Below are 21,123 nucleotides of genomic sequence, written 5' to 3'. Positions count from 1 at the left end.
TGATGAAAACTTGGATCAAGGCACTACTATCATTTGGTATAAGCTACATATATTCATAACACATCTTCAGAAAGTATTATAAGCCAAGTTAACAAGAGCTACTAGAATAAGCAGTGTTGCTGTAAATCATGTTAGAGTAAAGTTGGTCCAATACAAACAAAAACAGTACCTCACCCACACCGTTTACCTATTAGAATATATGACATGAAACTTCTGCGGATCTGAAGGACACTTGCAAGACACTGTAGTTACCAAGGAAACAAAAATATATACAAAACTGTCATTTTTCACCACACAACCAGTGAGACTAGGAAGGAAAAAGAGGTAACTCAGTAGGGGGAACTAGGGTGTCTACACCTTACATTGGTTACGCTAAGAAAGTTTGAGAACATTTTGTGCACAGAACTTCTTGGGGGGCCGGGGAGTAGTAAGCATGACAAGCTTAATTTCAGCACTGAAGCTTTCATGCTGCAGCCACAAGAGCTACAGAACTATTCTGAAGTTTGACATTGAAGTCTCATATTTAAATTACCACATGGTGCATCAAAAATAGCATGTACTTGAGTAAATCAGTATTGTACATGATCCCATGCTATGCCCTGCCTTGGGTGGAACATGGACTCCATTTTCAGACTTCCAGCTCCCCCCTATTATTTACAGTCTTGCTGAGATGTTTAAAACTATCTACACTGTGATTTTAACATGTGTTACCTAGAACATATCTATACTGGGGAGGAGAGGAGATATTACTTTGCTACTGAGATTTGAATGAGAACAGTCTCTTTCCTTAAAAGTACTGTTACAACCTTGGCTAGCATCCTACCAATTAGGAAACTACAATATGGCCAGGCCTACACTATATTGTCTGCAGCAGCATAACGATGTATGAAAGGGGGAAAAAAACATATACCTAACAACTAAGTGGCAAAATCCTCATATAGATGGAACTTTTGCTGATAGAAGAGTGTTTCTAACTTACACAATGTCATGGGGCAGGGCAGGAGAACTTTACACTAGCCTAATGTTTGTAGTGAAAACAAGGCCTAAATGTTACCTGTGGCAACTTAAGCATGTCCAGCTACCTTCCATTTATAATCTCGGTGAGAACGTCTATTTTTGTACAAAGTTATAATAAAAAATACGGTATAAACGAGCTTTGAAGCTTTCAAGAATGTACTTCTCCCACAGCATGAGCGAATCTGCAAGGATGGGGATATGTTGAGCCTCTATTGAGAAGGCAAGAGTCCAGCCACAAGGAATGTGTTTTACAGAACAATACCTACAGAAATAGACAAAGAATGGCCATAACCTGCTGCAAACTGCAGCTTAAGACCTTAACAAAAATGGCGGGAAGAGGTAAAAGAGCAGGAGCTTCAGATCAGCATCCGAGTACTGCGTGCCCGCCAAAAAGTTCATGCGCGTGTGTGTGGGGAGAGGGGGGGCGGAGGAGGTTTAAATTCCCCGCTCCCCGCGACTGTTACCCGTACGGGTCTGTTCAAGAGTAGCGGTAGCGGTGCCTCCGCAAGTCCACCTCAGCACCCTCCCAACGGGGCAAGGGCCTGCAATCTCCAGGGTCAGAGCAGCAGCTGCGCGGAGCCCGCCATGTGGCAATGCCGGGAGACAGAGGCACCCGCCACTGGAGAGAGAAGGAAAATGGCGCCTAAAAGCAGCAACCCTAGGGAGAGCGATGCCGCAGAGAAAAATTCTGCCTGGCGCTACTGCAAGAACAGGGGTCGGCTTCGCTCGCAAGATCGTAAAAAAACTAGATGCCTAAAGCCCCCCCTCAGCTACCCCCGCCGGCTCCCAGCCAAGCTGGACAGGGAACCCCGGTGCCCCCACCCCTACATCACCTCCTGCTCCGTAGAGGCTGCCCGCAAGGTAACAGTTACTCCGCTCCGCACACCCTTCCCTCATACCCGCCACCCCTTACTCTTCCGTGGCGGCGCTTCCCTGCAGCAGGGCTCTCCGGGCCTTTCCCGGCAAGCCGGGGTCTATTCCCCGCCATCCCGCCGCCATTTTACCCCTCCCCCTCATTACCGCCATTACCATCTGCGCCTCCCCGGACTGATCCCGGCGCTTCCCAGGCCCGGACATAGACCCGCTTCGCTTACTGCCCTCCATGGTCACCCCCAGAGCGCACGCGGCTCGCTAGAGCGACAGGAGCTCGGTTAAACCGTCTGTGAGGCGGATCTAGGGCTCGCCTCCGCGTGCGCTGTTGCCGCAGCGTGTGCCTCCGCCTCCCTCTGCTGCGCACCAGCCCAACTGCCGCCGGCGCTTCCAGAACCTTCCTCCCCTCTAACGTCTCTACTACGGAAAAGCACCAAGACTCGCCCACTGCGCCACCAAGCGTATTAGCGAACGGGAAGTTCGAACGCCTCCCGCTGCGCTAACAGCGTAACAGTTTTAAGAATATGCCTGCCATGACGCAAGAGTACTAACTCTTGCGAGCCGAAACGCACCTTGCGCAACTGTACACCCGAGACGTGCGCTATTTGCGTACCACCCACCTCATGGCCGGCGTAACCCTTTTTGAGAATACGACCCAACCTTTTTAGTAATGGCTGCCTTGTTACGTATTTTTAAATGCATCGTCAGGCAATGGTCCGTCCGCCCCTCCCTTTCCTCTAACTGTCGCCGGCTGCTTGGACCGCAAGTGGAATTAAATGCTCCCCGGAAGCGCCCGCAGTTCTGCGGAACGCTCCTTTGTGCTTTAGTAACGTAGTAAAAAAGCTCAACAACTCCGCTAGCAATGGCTGTCTCCGAGAAGAACCGACGCAGGCGTCGTCGTGGACCAACTCCACTTCGGCAAGACCCGGAAAAGCCCGAACTAGCGCGATCCACTTCGGCAGTTTCCGGAAAGAGCCGAAACAGGCTTCCTCGACTACGAAGGTCTGTTCGGTAGTTTCCGACAAAGAAGCGGGAAAGCCTCTCGCGTCCGAATAGAGCCGAAGCTCCCGCTTCGGGTTTTTCCGGAAATTGCCGGAGCCGCCCGGAGACCGATCCCAACAGCAGCAAAAGGACTATAATTAGCCAAAGGGGCCCCCTTTCTCCACCTGTGGTGCTGGTAGAGCGTGGGCAAGGGCCACGGGGCCAAACCCGGAGCGCGAGGAGTGCGCGGCCCTGAGACCCCCTTTGTTGGCGGGGCGGCCCCTTTGCCTCCGGCCGCCTGGGAGGAAGTGGCCCGATTTGGCGCCAGCAGCGAGACGCCGCCTGCCAGGCCCGCGAGCGAGGCGGACCCCGCCGTACCCAGCTTCGCGCACAGCGGCCCCGCAGCCCAGGGTGAGTGGCGGCCCCGGTTCGCCGGGGAAATGGCGCTTCGGCAGCTCCCCTCCCCCCGCCGAGCTCAGTGGGGAAATGGCCGCGGTCTCCCACCACCCGCCCTCGAGGAAGTGGCCGCATGGTCGCTGGGCCCCGGCCCCCAAGCCCCTCTAATGCTCCCCCCCCCCGGCCTCCGCTCGCTCCCCCGAAGTTCCCCTTCGTAGCCCACCAGCCGATGCGGGAGCTCTCCGCGGCCAGCTCGGCCTCTAGGCCCGTCCCGGGGCCGCGCCCAGGCAGGGCTGGCCGTTGGCCCGGCGGCTATGGCGCGCTCCGCTGGGCCCCGGCACTCACCCAGTCGCTCTCTCGGTCTCCGCGAGGCATCTTGCTTCGCCCAGGCGCTCGACGAGCTCGCGTCCCCGTGTTTCAAGCCGCTCTCTGGGAGAGAAGCCTTGGCTGGCCCCCCTCTCGCTCGCGCCTGCACTGGTAGCGACACGGCAGCAGCAGTGGCGGCGGCAGGAGGCTGCAGCTAACGTGTAGGCGGCGTTGTGCGCGGTGCCCCGCCGCCAGCCACCGCGCAGCTCAGCGCTCCCACCCCGCAGCAGCCGCCCCAGCCTCTGCCCCCACCCCCTCAGATGTCGCTGCTGCTCAGTGCGCGCAGGGAGCAAGGAGGAGACGGGAAACCCGAGTCGCCGCCACCGCCAGGCACCATTGAAGTCTGTATCCTTCTCTCTCTTCTCGTTTCCCATTTAATCTCGCCAGGAATTGGGTAGCGCCCAAAATTCCTTGCAGCTGGGCTCGCGTTGGGTGTAATTGCGGAGCTCCCCTCCCCCTCCCCTCGCTGCCCGCCTTTACCTGAAGGGTGGCTACTGAAGGCGGGTAGCGGCGGTGCGGGGGAAGAGGGAGCTGAGCTCCGGGATCTCTAGTGGGTGCTTTGCCCCCATAGGTAGGAGGAAGGCTCTGGGCCCTAACAGGGAGGGGAGCGCAGCGCTTAGACGCTGGGTGCAGCCTGGGGAGAGGCGGAGGGGGGTGCGTTCAGGGGACAAAGCGACGCCGCCAGCCCCGAGGGCGGTTTTTCCACTGTCCGCCCAGCTTATTCTTGGAGCGCAATGGTCGTGTTCGGTGAGGGGGCAACGTGGCGCCGGGAAGGGGCCCTCGTCCTTTTTTGAGAGCGGGTGTGTGAAATGGTGGAGTGTAGGTTTAGGCAACACGCATGACTCGCCGGCTGTTCCCTCCGCCGACTAGAGGCAGGGGCGCAGGGTTTCCTCCTCTGCGTTGGCGTGCAGGTTGGCCCTACTCCTTGCTCAGCTAGTCCCGTTAGGTCACCCGGGCCTCGTATGCGCCCATCACAGGCCTGTGGCGCAGCCATACCCTTCATTCCTGTGCTATGGGCCTTTGTTTCCCTCCTCTTCTCCCCCTCCCCCCTCCAATCGCAATGAATCCTAGATGAAGTGCCCAGCAGCAGGGCCCAAGCCTCTGCCTGTCCTTCGCTGGACTTCTTGGCTACAGTACCACCTCTCGGGCTGCAAGGGGGTGAGAATTGGGCAGGATCGCTGAGTCAAAGCCCTCCTCTGACTTCCATATAGGCTTTTTTTTGCCTTGATCATTTTGTGATTTGCAGGGATGGGTGACTAAATGTATGCCCAAAGAGGTGGTTAGTGTAAGCAACTGCATGGGAAAGAGGATGAGTTTTCTTCAGACCATGTGGTTTTTATGTAATCTATATAGGTTAATTCAATGTATATTTCTTAATTAAGCATTTTAGTCTTCGCATACAGTGTACACAGTTTTGCAGTTTGTATCTGTATTAGCCTTAACTCTTGCCTTCTGATCCATACATTTGCAACATTATAGTTTTAATATTCTGCAGTTTATATTTCCTGCTGTGTCAGGATTACTGGTAACTCACTAGTGAATTATGCTACAGATACTTTGTTGCTAACTAAAATTTCACTTTTGCATCTTGAAAATGCTGTTAAATATCTTAGTTAATTGCTTGAAACTGAACACTTTTCCTCCTTGGGTTTAAGGAAATGGTTCTCCCCACCTCTCTGTGAAACATCTCTGCCTTATGCTGGTAGGACTTTCTTGCAACCTATCATACACAATCAATAGCTAGGATCATGACTAGCATTATGGTGTGTTTGTGCATTCTGCTGGACAAAGCAGTAATCTTTTCTGGATTTAATCCACACTTGACATGTTATGTGCAGTGAACACATGGGGGTTGGAACAAGGACCATGCTTGTATGGGGATGCCTTTTTCTGAGTAACTTAAATTTCCTTTTAATTGTCATGCATTTTTCTAGTAAAGCTCTGCAAGTCTGCAATAAAAATGGCCTCCAATAAAACTACATTGGTAAGTTCATGAGCACCTAAAATATATAAGGATTTTTCTTCAAAATTATAACTTGGCATCTCCATGTAGAAGATACATCCACATCTCTCCTCCCCAGCATTATTCTGACTAAAATCTCAGATCCAGAAACTAAGGCTAATAGAAAGGACATTAACTTTGGCTTAAATAAAACTGCTGTTTTCCAGTGAAAGACTTACAAACAAAACAAAATCCCTTCTCTTTTTAATGGAGGCCTGTGCTCCAGTTCAGCTCTCTGACTTTCAGTGAACATTACGTTTAATAACCTTTTACAGAAAACACTTGTGATTTTTTAGCCTCCTTTCAGCACCCCATGTAATTCATTGTATATTTAAAAGGGGGGGGGAAGCATATTTGTTTTAACTTCTCCCTAGCTCCTCAGCTACAACTACGAGTGCAATTACCTAATACTGATATGATGGGGCATAGTGTGGATTGTGGTTAGAGCTGTTAGTAAATAATGATTCAATTGGATTTCATAGGAGCAGAGATTGTTTCCCCTATCTGGACCATTGTAACAGGACTTTGACATGTATCAAGTTCCTATGAAAATTCTTGATGTTAAATTGAGCCCAAAAAACTCTGAAGTTGAAGACACATAAATGCCACAGTAGTTGGCTTAGTATTCATTTAGCTGTGGCAGTACATGTTTGTAAAGGACAACAGTGTGGAAGTCTGTGCTCTATTTACCTAGTAGAAAAATAATAGGCAAATAGTACTTACTGACTAGTATAGCTAGTTTATCCCACATCCACACAAATACTAGTATCCTGTCTTCTGTCCGTTAATTGCCTAGTTATTTTTCACTGGACTGCAACTATATAACCCAGGGCTACTCAACTTTAGAAGCCCCTGGGGGCCACAATGATACTCACAGAACATGCCAAGGGCTGCAATAAGTGTGGTTGCATATACATACAAATATATATGCAAATAGTTTCTTTCACACTGACAGGCATGAATACAAAGATTAAGCAAGACTACACAACACACAGGCCCCGTTTAAGTCAGTTCTGCTGACATTAATAAAAAGCAATATTTGCTGTCATATGCGTGGAAATCGGGTACTTTTAATGATCAACGACAGTCCAGGAATTTAACTACTAAAACTCATTTCAATAGAAGACCGTTATATTGACTACTTTTTTGTTTTGGCTCCCACCCATGGGCCGCAAACAAACAGGCTGCCTGTTGAGTAGTCCTGGTTTAAGCAATAACATTGCAAACAAGTTATCAAGCTAAAAAAACTTTTACTGGAAGTTAGTATCAGACTCAAAGTGCTTGGAGACAAGGAAGAGAACCTGTTAATGCAATCACTATTTTTTAGGAACTTAGTTCTCATGGGAACCATGCTTCCTCCAGTATATGAGGAGACAGTTTATGTTTCTCTTGACACTGTAACTTTGATGTCTGACTTTAATGTATCTACACTATCTACCACAATGCTACATCAATGTTATATCTTTCACTTGTATAACATTTACAAGGTGAGTGATTATACACTGAAGGTAATGTGGTGTGTGTCCATACTACTAATGTGAATTTTGAATGTGGGAAACAGAAGCAAAGTGCATTTTACTTGAACATTCAGCTTTAAAATGCCCAGGATAAGGGTATTCTTAGATACAGGATGAGGGGCTTAGTCTAGTGTAGTGCTCACCAACAAGTAAATCAGGATTTATCAGTAGATCTTGGAGCCTCTGACGGGTTCAGCCAGGAGTCTTTATCAAGTGCCAGCGCTTCAGCTGCCCCTTCACCCACTTCCCTGTTGCTCCTGCTCAGAGCTGCCCCCTGGGAGCCTCCTGCTTGTGCAGGGTGGGGGAGATAGAGGTGGGGGGCACTGTTGTCACTGTCCCACTCCCCTGCACCCCATATTCACAGAATGAAGAGGGTGGGGCCTCGGTTAAGGGGTGGGGCAGCAGTATTTGGGTTTGAGGTAGATCCTGGACTGACTTAAAATTGAAAAATGATCTTGTGCTTAAAGGTTGGAGACCACTGGTCTAGTGACTTTTCTCATTAACAACTTTAAATGTGTGTTCCTGTAGTATGTGGGGGGGGGGGGGTAGTGTTTTGTTTTAAACAAAGCTCATGTGCTACCATTGAAGGCTTTGTACGTGCCAATTTTTTTAAGTTTTTAAAATTGATTTAAAGATCTAAATATTTGTCCTTAACGTTATGAGACTAAGAATGCATTAACTTTTTTTCATTTTCTCAATTCACCTTGGAACTGAGTCAGGGCTGGGCAAGATGTGGCCTGGGGGCCAGATCCACCCCGGGGACGGCATCTGGCTGATTTCTATTTATATCCTGCTGCCATAAATTTATATATGCCACCAAATTTCCAGGCGGTGGCTCAGGCAGCAGAATCTATTTAAATGGCTGACTCCTGGTCACAGTGCTACCCTGGAAGGGGTTAGAGCTACGAGCTTTTTAAATAGCCATAGAAACCTGGATGCCTGCGGTAGCAGTGGGGCCGGGAGCTGTGACCTCTTTGCTCTGCTTTTACTTCAAAGCCTAGAGTCCTTGACAACTCGGGGGGGGGGGGGGGGGGATAGTCCTCAGCCCTGCCCCCTTGCACCTCAAACTCCTCCCCTTCTGGGGGAGGTGCTGATCCATTACTATTCATTAAGTGACCCCGCCCTACCAAAATGATTGCCCACTCCTGAACTGAATTAAAGCCCAAAGGAGAATTTCTTTAAAGTATTAATTTAAACTATATTTACAAGACTCTCATCCAATGTAACAATAGTGTTATTTCTGTGCTATGACCATTATATCACTTTTTTTTCTTCAATTTTTGCTGTTTTTCCATTTCTACCTATTTCTCTCTTCTGTCCTTCGCTTTTTTTCCTTTTAAAAGAATCTGCCTTGAGAAGATAGTTTATCATGGTCCTATTTTTCTTTCACTTAGTCTTGCTCTTGCATCCTTGTTCTCTTACGTTCTCTCTGGAGGCCAAAAAATACTTGTGTAATTAAGTTAGCACTCTTCAAATACTGGTGCTTTGCTCAGAATGTCATTTGTGGGATATGAAAATAAAAGATATTTAAAACAGACTGTTAACACTGTGCCTAAATCACCTTCAAACAAACACCACATCTGATATCTTTTCTATGTATAATGTTTAGAATAGAAATCTTGAAACCTTTCCTTTTTGTATTTTGCTGTATGAACATACAATTTATAGGTTTGCTAACTTAGGAGTCTGAAGTTAGTGGCATTTGGGGAAAGGCTAATTAGGAAAAGATCCTCAATTATTATTTTTACAAATAACTTCAAAATCTTAAATTACAGAAAGTGGAAAGAGCTAACTTTGAGCCTGAGTTTCAAAGCAACTACTTCATTGCTTTATCAAAATGTCAGTATTAATTGTAGATAGTACTCATTGGCAATGCTATAATAGCAGGCCGTGTTCAGTGGAAAAATAGTTTGGTAAGGGAAATGTGACAGCACTACTTAATTTAATACTCTTATAGGACTGAATTCTGGGAGTGTCAAAGTCCTGCTGCCATTTTGAATGCTTACCCATAAGGAGCACATCCAAAATGGCAACTAAAACTCTGCCCATAGAGTTCCACTCCATATGACAATGAGATTTGTTTCAAACCTTTTAGGGTTATGAACGAAGAAATTTTGAAAAATGCCATTTGTCCTGATACATTTAATTGTGCCTTATTAAATGTGGAATGCCTTGAGGATGATGTGGATGTAATAAATTTTATTTTAAGCATTTAAATGATGTTATATGACAATATATCTAATGTATATTTAATTACGACATTCTGTAAAGTTTTAATTAGAGAAATTTTATACATTATGTGCTGTTCTTTAATCATAGCTCTTAGGTTTTTGCACCGCTTGGTGCATGGGTGAGGATGGGAGAGAATATCAGCTATGGAATTTTACAAATAACACATTCTGTTGGCAGCTGTTATCAGTTATTGTTGGGTATCCAGTTTGGTATAGCAATATGATTTCAGCTCCTCTTCCCTTCACAGTTATATATTTTGGAGGTGTTGGGAGGAAAGTAGAAATTAATTGTCTTTAATTTTCTCTCTTAGCCAGTATAGTATCCCCGGTCTCTTTTGTCCCGCTCTCCACAGTTAGCTTTGTTGTTTCTATGTACTTTTTATGCTGTTTCTAGTACACTGCCTTTTTTGCAGATGTTCAGTTAGATTTTTCTGTACAAGTTCTTGTAAATTTTTGGTCTTTGGCACCTGAGGAAGGAGTGGAATAAGAACTAAGGGAAAGGAGGCATTAATTGCATGAGTAAAAATGTTTTATCTTTATTAAAGACTGGTGCTCAGTGTTTGATGTTTTATAAAGCAACTTACAAAAATGGCACTCGATTACCTGCCCTGATGCACTAACCTAATAGGAATTTGAGCCCTGGATGCAGTATATATAAGTTGCTTTTGTTATGTAGAGAACAAAGGTTGTGCTTGACCATAGAAGTGGTTGCATAAAGCAATATAAAATATATATATATATATTAAACATATTTTTAACTTCTTTTATAGCACAAAATGGGAAAGAAACAGAATGGCAAAGGTAAAAAAGTTGAAGAAGCAGAGCCTGAAGAATTTGTTGTGGAGAAAGTCCTGGACAGACGTGTAGTAAATGGGAAGGTTGAATACTTCTTGAAATGGAAAGGATTTACAGAGTAAGAAATTGCAAATGCGTTTTATTCTGGTAGCCTCCAAATCCATTAGATACTTTCCACTATATGACTATGGAAGCAAGGGCCTCTATGCTTCTAGAAACCCACCACTACATATGTTGGGGATCAGGTCAGTTGTAACTGTGTTGCTTGGGATATGGATCTTTTTCATAACTCTGACCAACATAGTTACAGCAGCCTAGTTTAGCCCAGGCTAAAGAGTGAATAGTCTTTTTTAGGGATGTTAGTGAGTAGTCGAGTATAGTACTTGACTGTTATCTCTGTGGTGCCGCCTCCTACACGGACAGACACACACACCCCTCTTTATCAGAGTAAGGATGTTAGGACTAGTTGCTAGTCAATTCCCTCCCTTCCCCTTGCTGCCTTTATCAGAAAGAGGCAGCAAAGGTGGGGAGCGAGGGGGTATTTCAAAGCAGCAGCTCCGCACAGCTGATCTCTGTACTGCTGCTCTTTTGAAACACCGCCTTGGGCTCTGTGTGGCATTTCAAGTCGGCAGCGCAGCATGGAGCCCTGGATCAGCAGGGGCTCTTGTACTTTTCAAAGGGAGAATGCAGAAGTGCCTATTGACTAGTCTAGTAGTCGATGGAAATTCCATCTACTACTCTACTAGTAAATTAATGGGTAGTTAACATCCTTATATCAGAGACAGAGGGGAGTGGAGATGGGGAGGCTTGCCACAGACGGGGGGACTGCTGCCAGAACAGCCGGTCCCTACAGCCTGCCTTGACCACCTCGGACAGGGGCTGCTGGACTTGGTACAATACAGATTGTATCGACTACATGACTAGCCAGATAACAACAGCAATTTAACAACTTTACTCTTTTTGTTTAGAATAACTTGATATTTTAAACGTGTGAAAGGGATGTTCTGTACTAGAGCTTCTCTTGGTTGCTCATCCGATTTCTGTAGCCCATACCAATTCAAAACAAGCAGATCTATTAAGTATGTATTTGTTCTTCTGTCTCACTTCTTAAGGATTTTTTGAGACGATGGGAGAAAATCTCAAGTAACTGTAATATCTGATCAGGTCTCACTAGTAGTACTACTTTACCACTGTTTTGCAATGTAGATGAACAGCTTTTGATTAATATAACTGTCTCCATGTTGAATATTGCACTGATTTAACTACTTTTTAATTAGTTTCTGGGGCAAGTTCTGCCCTTGTATTAGGGTTGGACAGTCATGGCCTATGCTTCCCCCTGCCATGCTAAAGTCTTTACATGTATTTATTGACTAATAAAATTTGCAGAATTTTAATATATGCAGACACACTTTTTTTGGCACAGAATTCCCTCAGAAGTAACTCATTCACTGTTTGCCTGTCGTTATATCCCTGAAAGTGCATATTCTGCTCAGATGTACATAGCAGTAACTTGCTTAGTTTGGATGTTGATGGGACTTGCCTCAAGTTGCCCGAGTATCTTTCAATAACTGAAAATAGCTTGGGGATTCTCCTTTGTGCATTATTTGTTACTGGTGTGTATAATCTAATGAGAAGGCACTTACCATGTGTAGGGGCACATTTAATAGATTTGACATTAAGTAGCAAATAAAATAAAACTAGGCATATTTAGATAGGGATATGATAATGTAAATGGTTAACCAACAAGCCTGAACTCATTAGTTAACCTTCACACATACATACATACATACACAACCATTCCCAGGGCTTGCCGAGCCGTGGCAAGCCCCCCTCACCAGCCATACTGCAGATCGTTCTGCGCATGCGCAGATCGTTCTGCGCATGCGCAGATCGCCCGAACCTGGCTTTCTGTGATGTAATCTACTCGCCACAGGCAAATAGATTACATAGATTGTCGAGCCCTGCCCATTCCCCTCCCACCTCTGTGCTGTTGCCTCTTTATTAGAGGCAGTGACAGAGGGGAGGGGGCAGGAGCTAGTGCATGCAGAGAGCTAGCTTTTTAAGCCAGTTCCTCACATACACCAGCTCCCATGGAGATGCCTCCCCCCGCATATAAAAATCTTCAGTGTTTACATGTTCACCAATATAAATGCATTTTAACATCCCTACACTTAGATAGCTTCTCTGTGTAGCCCCAGCCACTTTGTTACAGTTCCCTATCTGTCTTTGAAGGTTTTTAAATAGGAAGGGAGGCGGTCTTGAAGGGCTAATCAGAGTCTATAGCGTGGATGTGTAAAGGATTTTAAAAATTGTGGATGTCCTATGTCTTCTGTCTTAACATCAAACATAATAGAGCAGAACTCCTAGCTCATATCTGCTGACTGCAAGGTCATTTAAAAAAACAAAGTAAATCACCTCAGGTTTAAGAAGCCTGTTTCACATTATAGGGAAGAAATCTTAGCTCACAGTAAGCATCCTGGCTAAATTAGGTTTCTGGCTTTTGATGGTCCTTCATGAGCTGTGTGTATGTTCCAGTGCCGACAACACATGGGAGCCTGAAGAAAACTTAGATTGTCCAGAATTAATCGAAGCCTTTCTGAACTCCCAGAAAGCTGGTAAAGAAAAAACAGATGGTGCTAAAAGAAAATCGTTATCAGACAGTGAATCCGATGACAGTAAATCCAAGAAAAAGAGGGATTCTGTAAGTATGTTCAAGTTATTCCTATACAGATGTTTTTTCTTTTGTTCAATGTTTGTACCTATATTAAAAAAAAAAACTGTAGGGGTGATCCAATTATAAATGAGCCGTACATCTGTACCTGAGAAATTGGTTTAAAATTTTTTATTTTTAAAACCTCTGGAAGCTCATGATATGATAGAATCTAAACAGCACAGCTTCTGCAAAAAAAATTCTCACTAATTTTTATTTGACAAAGTAGTGAATAGCCAACTGGTTCTTCCTTAGACTTCCAAAATGATTCATCATCTCTTAGTAAGAGTATTACTGTGGTTCTATCACCCAAGAATACTTAGCTTCTTTGGTGGACCTCATCAAAGGCAAACAATAGGATTAAATGGCCCCTTTCATCATAAATTATGGTACTTCAAGTAGGGATGTTAAATTTAGATTAACAAATTGAATAGCTGATGGGATTTCCATGGACTATTCGATTAGTTGATAAGGGCACCTCCACCTTTGAACTGTAGCAAGAGCCCAGTGCTCTCCTTATTGTTCAAAAGTGGAAGTCCCTCAGGGAGCACAGGGCCAGCAGGGGACTGGCCTTGCATTCCCTGCTGCACCTGAGGCTTTGAAATGTACAAGAGCCCCACCAGGGTTCTTGCACGTTTCAAAAGCAGAAGCGCAGCAGAACTGCGTGAAGTGAGACTGCTTCAGTCTAGAGATGTTAAATTTGATTGATAAGCTAATCTAGTAGTTGATGAAATTTCCAGAAATTAGTCAATAAGGAGCTGCTAAGGGGGCACTTGCTATCCCACTGCGCTCCTCTCTTTGAAATGTACAAGAGCTGTCTGTGGCTCTTGTATATTTCAAAGGGAGAAAGGCAACAAGAACCAGCGCAGACATCCCCACTTCAGTCCCTATTCACGCTGTTTCTGCTGTGCCTCTACCTCCACAGAGATGGTGCTGGGGGGGAAACGGCTTTTAAGCCGGCTCCCCCTAGCACCGCTCCTGCTCCTCCTCCTCCTGCACTCCCTCTCTACCCCTCTCTGATAGAGGCAGCAACAGGGGGAAGTGACTAGTCGCTTATTCTCCTAGCTTCAAGATTTGTCTTGGGTCCAATGGTTTTAATATATTAATTATTTGAAAAGGAAGGTGAATATTTTAAAGTTTGCAAATTTTAAAGAAGTTTAGATTAGTCAGGACCAAATGGGTCTGAAGAATTTACAGACTAGGTGAATGAGCAACATGATGAATGATTTTTGTTGTTGAAATATGCAAAATAATGCATACTAAAGAAGAAAGCTAAAATGTCTTATAGGCTAAGTTCCCTCTAAGCTGCGCAACTGCACAGCTATTTTCTGAGCCGTGCTCAGAGGTTCAAAGCTCCTGCGGAGGCAGGGAGATTAGCTGACTGAGGGGCAGGGGGAGGGGGGCAGGTTATCTGGCTAAGCAGCAGCTAAATGGAGGTGTGTTGCTTGAACTGAAGAGCTCCCAGAGAAGATAAGCAGGTGGGATAACGAGGGAATTAGTAGCTGGGGTGTGGGAGACATTAAGGCCAGATCTTTGCTATGTGGTAGAGTTCTGGCTCTTATAAGCCAGAAGTAGCAAATACTTGGTTCGTTGCTAATTTTGTACAATGAAACCGTATTTGCAGGATCTTTGAAACATGCATCTATCTACAAACCCTGAAGCCATATGTTAATTTGTTCTGGGACTTCTACTCTTCTTTGCGTGGAAGAAGGCAAATTTCTTAACTTTGTAGTCACAGCAATTAGACACAGGTGTCTTAGAATTGTAGAGCTGGACGAGACCTCAGGAGGTCATCAAGTCCAGACCCCTGCCGAAGGCAGCACTAATCCCAACTAAATCAACCCAGCCAGGGCTTTGTCAAGCTGAGACTTAAAAACTTCTAGGGGTGGAGATTCCACCACCTCCCTAGGTAACCCATTGCAGTACTTCACCACCTTCCTAGAGAAATAGTTTTTCCTAATATCCAACCTAGACTCCCCCACTATAACTTGAGACCATTGCTCCTTGTTCTGCCGTCCATCACTACTGTGAACAGCCTTTCTCCATCCTCTTTGGAACCTCCTTTCAGGAAGTTGAAGGCTGCTATCAAATCCCCCCTCACTCTTCTGCAGACTAAACAAACCCAGATCTCTCAGTCTCGCCTCCAAAGGTCATGTGCTCCAGCCCCCAAATCATTTTGGTTGTCTTCCGCTGGACCCTCTCCAATGCTTCCACATCGCTTCTGTAGTGCGGGACCAAGAACTAGACACAATACTCCAGATGTGGCCTCACCAGAGCCCAATAAAGGGAAATAATCACTTCTCTGGATCTGCTGGCAATGTTCCTCCTAATGAAATCTAATGTGCCATTGGCCTTCTTGGCTACAAGGGCACACTGTTGACTCCTATCCAATTCTCATCCACTGTAATCCCTAGGTCCTTTTCTGCTGAGCTGCTACGTAGCCAGTCGGTCCCCAGCCTATAATAATGCTTGGGATTTTTCTGTCCCAAGTGCAGGACTCTACACTTGTCCTTGTTGAACCTCGTCAGATTTCTTTTGGACCAATCCCTCTAATCTGTTTAGGTCACTCTGGACCCTATCCCTGCCCTCCAGCGTATTTACCTCTTTTCCCCCGGCTTAATATCATCTGCAAACTTGCTGAGGGGGCCATCCATCACCTGATCAAAGTCATTAATAAAGATGTTGAACAAAGCCAGTCCTAGAACAGATCCTTGGGGCACTCTGCTAGAAACCAACTGTCAACCTGACATCGAGCAGTTGATCACTACCCATTGGGCCCAACAGTCTAGCCAGCTTTCTATCCATCTTACAGTCCATTTATTCAATCCATACTTCCTTAGCTTGCTGGCAAGAATATTGTGGGAGACCATATCAAAAGCTTTGCTAAAGTCCAGATGTAACTTTGCTAAACTCCAGGTTTTAATATATTTTCTTCCACACATTTGGACTGCTTTATATAGCCGTACACGACCTCCATGCTGGTGTTGCACATAAGAAAATTCAGCACTGCGCGCCCCCCTTCCCCCCCCCCCCCCCCCCCCCCCCACACACACACAAAGATAGAAAATGTTAGAGGGAACACTGCTTATAGGCTATTTTTATAAAGAGCAGGTTAGATAAACACCTGTCAGGGGTGGTCTACATGGTTCTTTGTCCTGCTGTGAATGTAGGAAATTTGAACTTGATGACTCCCAAGTTCCATCAGATTCTATGGTTTTTAAAGTAACTATTCGCTCAAGGAAGGGATCTTGGTGTCGTCTTAGACAGTTAACTGAAAATACCTATTCATCATGAAGCTATGGTATGGGTTTTGTGGTTTTTGTTTTATTAACCTTTCACATCCCTAATGCATCCTAAATAGAGCCTGGCCTTGTCTTTGGTGAACCCGGGCACATCCACCAGCCTAGCTGTGGCAGGTGAGGGAACTGGAGTGGGCCCCCCCCCCAATTGGTTAAACGTTACATTTAACTGGTTAACTTATTAAACAGGTTTTTACATCCTTAGGATGCATAGGGGATAGGATGGTAAATAATACAAATACTAGGTCGTGGATGATCTAGACAGTGCTTGGTCCTGCCTTGAGGGCAGGGGGCTGGACTCGATGACCTCTTGAGGTCCCTTCCAGTTCTCATTCATTCACTGTCAGGAGGGTGTTTGCCTTTTAAATTGAAAGGACCAAAGCATTCCACAGGTTGATGGAATTGTTTCTGAGTGGATGACAGGATGAAAGGTTTTAAAGTGTCCACTCAAAGAACAACTTCGTAGATCACTGCTTGCATTTGCTGCTGCTATGATGAGGTAACAATGCCACTTCCCACGACTGTCCACTTGACTAGAGCACAGGCCTCTTTGACAGCTTTCCTGGCCATGGCATTTTCAGGATGGCCACTTGTTTGTCTGTTCACATCCTGCTATGCACCCACCCCGTGGGCAGGGATTATGCTGGCTTTTGTAGAGTAGTCATACAAGCTGCTACTCTGTGAACTTCTAAGCTCACCAAGGATACTGCTTTTGAGTCACCTAGAATGGAATCAACATGAGCAAGCACTTGAAAAGAAAAATTACCTACCTTTATAACTGTTGTTCTTTGAGATTTGTTGCTTATGCCCATTCTATTACCTGCCCTTCTACCCCATGTGAGTTGCTGGCAAGAAGGAACTGGGAGGGTATAGGATTGGCAGAACCTAAAAATATAGTGACACATGAGTGCATTGCTCGAGGGCACAGCAGCCAATCCTTTGGATACTGCAAAGGCAGAAGTCTCCCAACGTGTGCAATTGGATGTGCACTCCCTTAGAATGGAGTGGATATGAGCAAAACATCTCAAACAGTTACAAAAGGTAGATAACTTTTTTTTCTTCCATGTATCATAACCAAGGGACATTTAACAAAACTGAAGTGGGAAATTAAAAAACTGAAAAGGAAATACTTTTCAGTCAGCAGATAATTAAACTGTGGATTTCTTTGCCATAGGAACTCACTGAGGTCAAGTACTCAATGCTTCAGGACCTAAGTTAACATCTTCGTTCTCTTAACAAAATTTCTCATTAATCTGGATATTCTTGATACCCATGTACTTCCCTTTCTAAATCTTAGCAGTAAGAGATCAGGATGAGACCTCTGAGAGCATATTATTCCATGTCTGCCTACAATGAGGATTTGACATCTTCTTCTAAGGCATTGGTATTGGCTGCTATTCAGCATAGTGGACTAGATGGACCTAGTATGGCAATTCCAATTTTTCCTGGGAGTTAAAACTGTAAACATTGATAACTCTCTTGAAAGTCAAAGAAATCAACTCCATGGATCTGGAAATCTTCTCACATCTTCTAAACATACAAGAGAATGTATCTGGCTTAAGAGTAATTACCTCATGAATAATGATGACTAAAATCCTTCCAAGTCTTCATCTGAAAATAGGAATGAGGAGAAGATACCGTTGCCGTTTAAGACTATCAAAGAAACAGATAACTGGTCCTCTTCCCAGTGTTGTACTTTACCTTTTCCTGTTAATTCACAAAAGTACACAGTGGCCTTTTGTTTGTTTATAAAACAAATTTGACACAAGACACTTAGGTTGGTAGAACAGTCTACATTGTAGATCTTCTGAGGTAGTTAGTCCCTGGTACTGTCTGGTGAGCAGGGCTCTGGGACAGACACACACGTGCTGCAGCATCTTCTGGAGTAACTCCTACCCCAAACCACCTAATATTTAGTAAGGGTATTTTTTAGTAATATTAATGAACGGATCACAAAATACCCATGATTAAATCATAGCCAGGTTTATGTAGTGCTACGCAGTGTTCTTAACCTCAAATTTGAATTTTAAGCAAAATAAATTAATCTAATCTAAACTTTAATTTTAAAGTGTTAAGGCTATAGTCCTGTGAACAACAACTGCATAATCTTTGTGCCCGCATGGTACTATTAACATGTTTTTTCATATGGGAGTAACTGTTTGCAAGCTTGGATTGTGATTTCTGCAGAGAAATTAAATCTAACTCGAGCTATTGCCATATTCCTATATTCAGAAAGTTGACTGTAGTTTGCATGTCATTGGTACGTTCGTACAGAAGTGGTGTTTAAATGTTTCCTGGTCTTTACATTTAGCCTCCACTAGAAGGATGCAACCTGCCTTCTGTAGTTTTCAATTATATAAATTCAAAATTTTTGCTAAATGTAACTAATTCAGTGGCTCAGCCTAAAAGTTTAACAAACTAAATCTTGGCTTGATATAAGCTGTAAGTCGTCTGATGCTTTCCTAAAATGATGTGCATTTAATGTTAAACTAGATATGACTTTCAACCTTTTTAATAGGTTGATAAACCAAGGGGGTTTGCAAGAGGTCTGGATCCTGAGCGGATAATTGGAGCCACAGATAGCAGCGGAGAACTAATGTTTCTTATGAAATGGTAAGTGATGTACAGACTGGTCTGATCCAAAGTGTTTAAATTCCTCAAACTGATTTTGGAATGTGACAGGAAAGCAGACAAGTTACTTGTTTCTTTGTTTAGGAATACCTATCCGGAGCAAATAGGAGGTCCAACCTGTACTTACTTAGTCTGGCATCTTGGGACTTTAGCGGTCCCGAACAAGGGAGTTTGCCGGACCAAGGGAGATCAGGCCGCTGGCTCCCCTCTTGGCCACTGGCCTGACCAGTGTGCGGCTACTGGCCTGCCAGCAGGGCTTCCTACCCTTGGCCAGCGAGGTTCTTTGGCAACCTCTGGGGTGCTCTCTCTAGTCCAATACCATCCATTAGCACCCCTAACATGTAGAATCTGCTGGACCATAGATGCTGTTGGACCAGAGAAGTTCAACCTGCAGAGTAAGATTGGAATCTTTCTAAAATTCAATTGTCAAACTGATGAGATACTGAATTTATGCTGTTTGTCAGAGGAGCGTGGGTAGTGCAATAATAGCTTTCCAAATGAAGTCCAACTCAGTTGTCCCAAAAATCAGTCTCTCACTTGTTTGCCTAGACACATAGGCCATGTCTTCACTAAGCAGAAGATCGACACTGCCACGAGATTGATCTTCTGGAGTTGAAATAGGGGTTTAGTAAAGACCCGTTAAATCAAACTCGGAGGGTGCCCCTGTCAGTGCCAGTACTTCTCGTGAGGAGTAAAGGGAGCTGATGGGGGTGTTTGCTCCCATCAGCTTCCCACTGTGGAGACGGTGCAGAAACGTGCATTAAGGTACATAACGTATTTTAATTCAACCTTCCCCTTTAGTGTAGACCTGACCTTAAAGATTTGCACTTTAGAAGATGCTGTTACTCATCTTCTCAAAAACTTCAGGTAGTGGATACGTACAGCGAGTGTTTATAAAATGCAGTTGTGGCATTTTCTGTAGTAATATTGAATGAGGAAACTAAATACCAGAGAACTTGTTATACTTTGCTATATACAACAAGCCTACTTCTAAAATGCAGCAAGCATGTGAAATCAGTAAGTTTTTAAAATACAGGGGTACTTTCTCTCTTGCTCTTTCTCTCATTCTGACACAGGATCAGAAGTTTGTCTGATAAGTTGCTGCATATATCCCAACTGAATGTAATAGTTTGTGATGGCCACATTTTACCCGGAGTGACACTTTGAATTTAAAAAAAAAAGCTTCTCTCTGAGAAGTTGTACATAAGATTAGAAGCAATAAAAGGAAAATCTTTCCAGTATTATGATAGTGTACAGTCAATGTTTTCTTTGTGCAGTGATTCCCTTTTTGTCTGTATGGATCTCTCAAATAGGAAAGAGGAATATTTTTTGAGGGGGAAATATGACTGTAAAATAGCACAATGGCAGAGAAAACTGGATATTGCTATATTGAAATTGCTTTAAACAAAAGATTGTGATTTATAGTTGATGTCCTTTCAAGAAAAACTTCTCAGAGTGATGGTTCCTAAAAAGTTTCTAGTGATGGTTTCACCAAGCTAGATTTTTTTTCTTCTAAAACTTAAACACCTACTTCTGCTCGTTGATCATAAAATATATTCCCGTATCCATTTCAGACATATCTGGTTTAGTGATAGCCTTTACACTCATGACTTTTTTTTTTTTTTTTTTTAAACCCTACTCTCTTAGGAAAGATTCCGATGAGGCAGACTTGGTGCTGGCCAAAGAAGCTAACATGAAATGTCCTCAGATTGTAATTGCTTTTTATGAAGAACGACTAACTTGGCATTCGTGTCCAGAAGATGAAGCACAATAATAACTTACATTGCTTTTTTTTATAAATATATATTAATATTAAAACCTGGATTTTGATTTTATTCTTTGATTTATAAGCAATGTGAGAAACATCTACATTCTAATGAGAATTGAGTTAGATATGTTTTCTTTTTGAAGTAGTGTGTTATGCATCAACGGCAAGTAAATGAAGGCTTTCTGTAACTTGCTTCATTGACAGGACAGCATTTGATATTATTTCTTCCATATTAGGTAAAGGCTTTTATAAATTTTCATGAACCTCCATAATTATTACCAAATCATAACAAACGTTTAAACAAACTCACAGATGTTTTATAGTAATCTATGCTATTGATGTGCATGTATCTTCTTTACCCACAGCGTAGCACCCCTAACATGTAGAATCATTCTTTTTAGTATTTAGGTAACTTAGTCGCAAAGAGGCCAGGTAAAAACACTTTGTAGTAATTTGAATGTTATCATACTGTATATTGTTTACTTTATTGTAAATACTGGTGAACAGTGGTCAATAAATTAGTTTTATATTCTTCCTTTA

General features: G+C 44.0%; 2 protein-coding genes across 10 annotated transcripts in view; one reads left to right on the top strand and one right to left on the bottom strand.

Moving 5' to 3' along the window:
- Window positions 1–3,843, bottom strand: part of HNRNPA2B1 (heterogeneous nuclear ribonucleoprotein A2/B1) — a 20,131-nt gene extending 16,288 nt beyond the window's left edge. The window contains exon 1 of one of the 4 annotated variants that reach the window (XR_012901989.2): window positions 2,047–2,505. Coding sequence is in view for 3 of the 4 variants with exons in the window: in XM_006138378.4 (XP_006138440.1) it covers window positions 2,047–2,121 (75 nt within the window). In the remaining variant the exon portion in view is untranslated. Of the gene's footprint in view, window positions 1–2,046; window positions 2,510–3,609 lie in introns of those variants that run through there. The other 3 variants (XM_075922177.2, XM_006138378.4, XM_006138377.4) reach the window with 3 other exon arrangements.
- CBX3 (chromobox 3) lies at window positions 2,946–21,123 on the top strand. Of its 6 annotated transcripts, none has more exons than XM_075922178.2 (6): window positions 2,946–3,279; window positions 5,565–5,614; window positions 10,151–10,293; window positions 12,711–12,876; window positions 18,703–18,797; window positions 20,463–21,123. In XM_075922178.2, the coding sequence occupies exons 2-6, from the start codon at window positions 5,591–5,593 to the stop codon at window positions 20,587–20,589; spliced, it is 555 nt and encodes a 184-aa protein (XP_075778293.1). In that variant the 5' UTR covers window positions 2,946–3,279; window positions 5,565–5,590; the 3' UTR covers window positions 20,590–21,123. The 6 variants fall into 6 exon arrangements, with proteins under 6 accessions (XP_075778293.1, XP_075778294.1, XP_006138442.1 ...); XM_006138380.3 differs by lacking the exon at window positions 2,946–3,279 and adding an exon at window positions 3,885–3,971; XM_006138382.4 differs by lacking the exon at window positions 2,946–3,279 and adding an exon at window positions 4,030–4,201.

The sequence above is a fragment of the Pelodiscus sinensis genome, chromosome 2 (genome assembly GCF_052426305.1).
Source record: "Pelodiscus sinensis isolate ZL-2025 chromosome 2, ASM5242630v1, whole genome shotgun sequence".
Lineage (NCBI taxonomy): Eukaryota > Metazoa > Chordata > Testudines > Trionychidae > Pelodiscus > Pelodiscus sinensis.
Note: the sequence above shows the minus strand (reverse complement) of the source record. Positions and strands in the feature narration are given on the sequence as shown.

Coding starts and splice junctions, on each gene's coding strand:
- CBX3 (XM_006138379.2), top strand. CDS start 3,891: ATGTCGCTGCTGCTCAGTGCGCGCAGGGAGCAAGGAGGAGACGGGAAA. Junction 3,972..10,150: donor CACCGCCAGGCACCATTGAA/GTCTGTATCCTT, acceptor CTTCTTTTATAG/CACAAAATGGGAAAGAAACA. Junction 10,294..12,710: donor AAATGGAAAGGATTTACAGA/GTAAGAAATTGC, acceptor TGTATGTTCCAG/TGCCGACAACACATGGGAGC.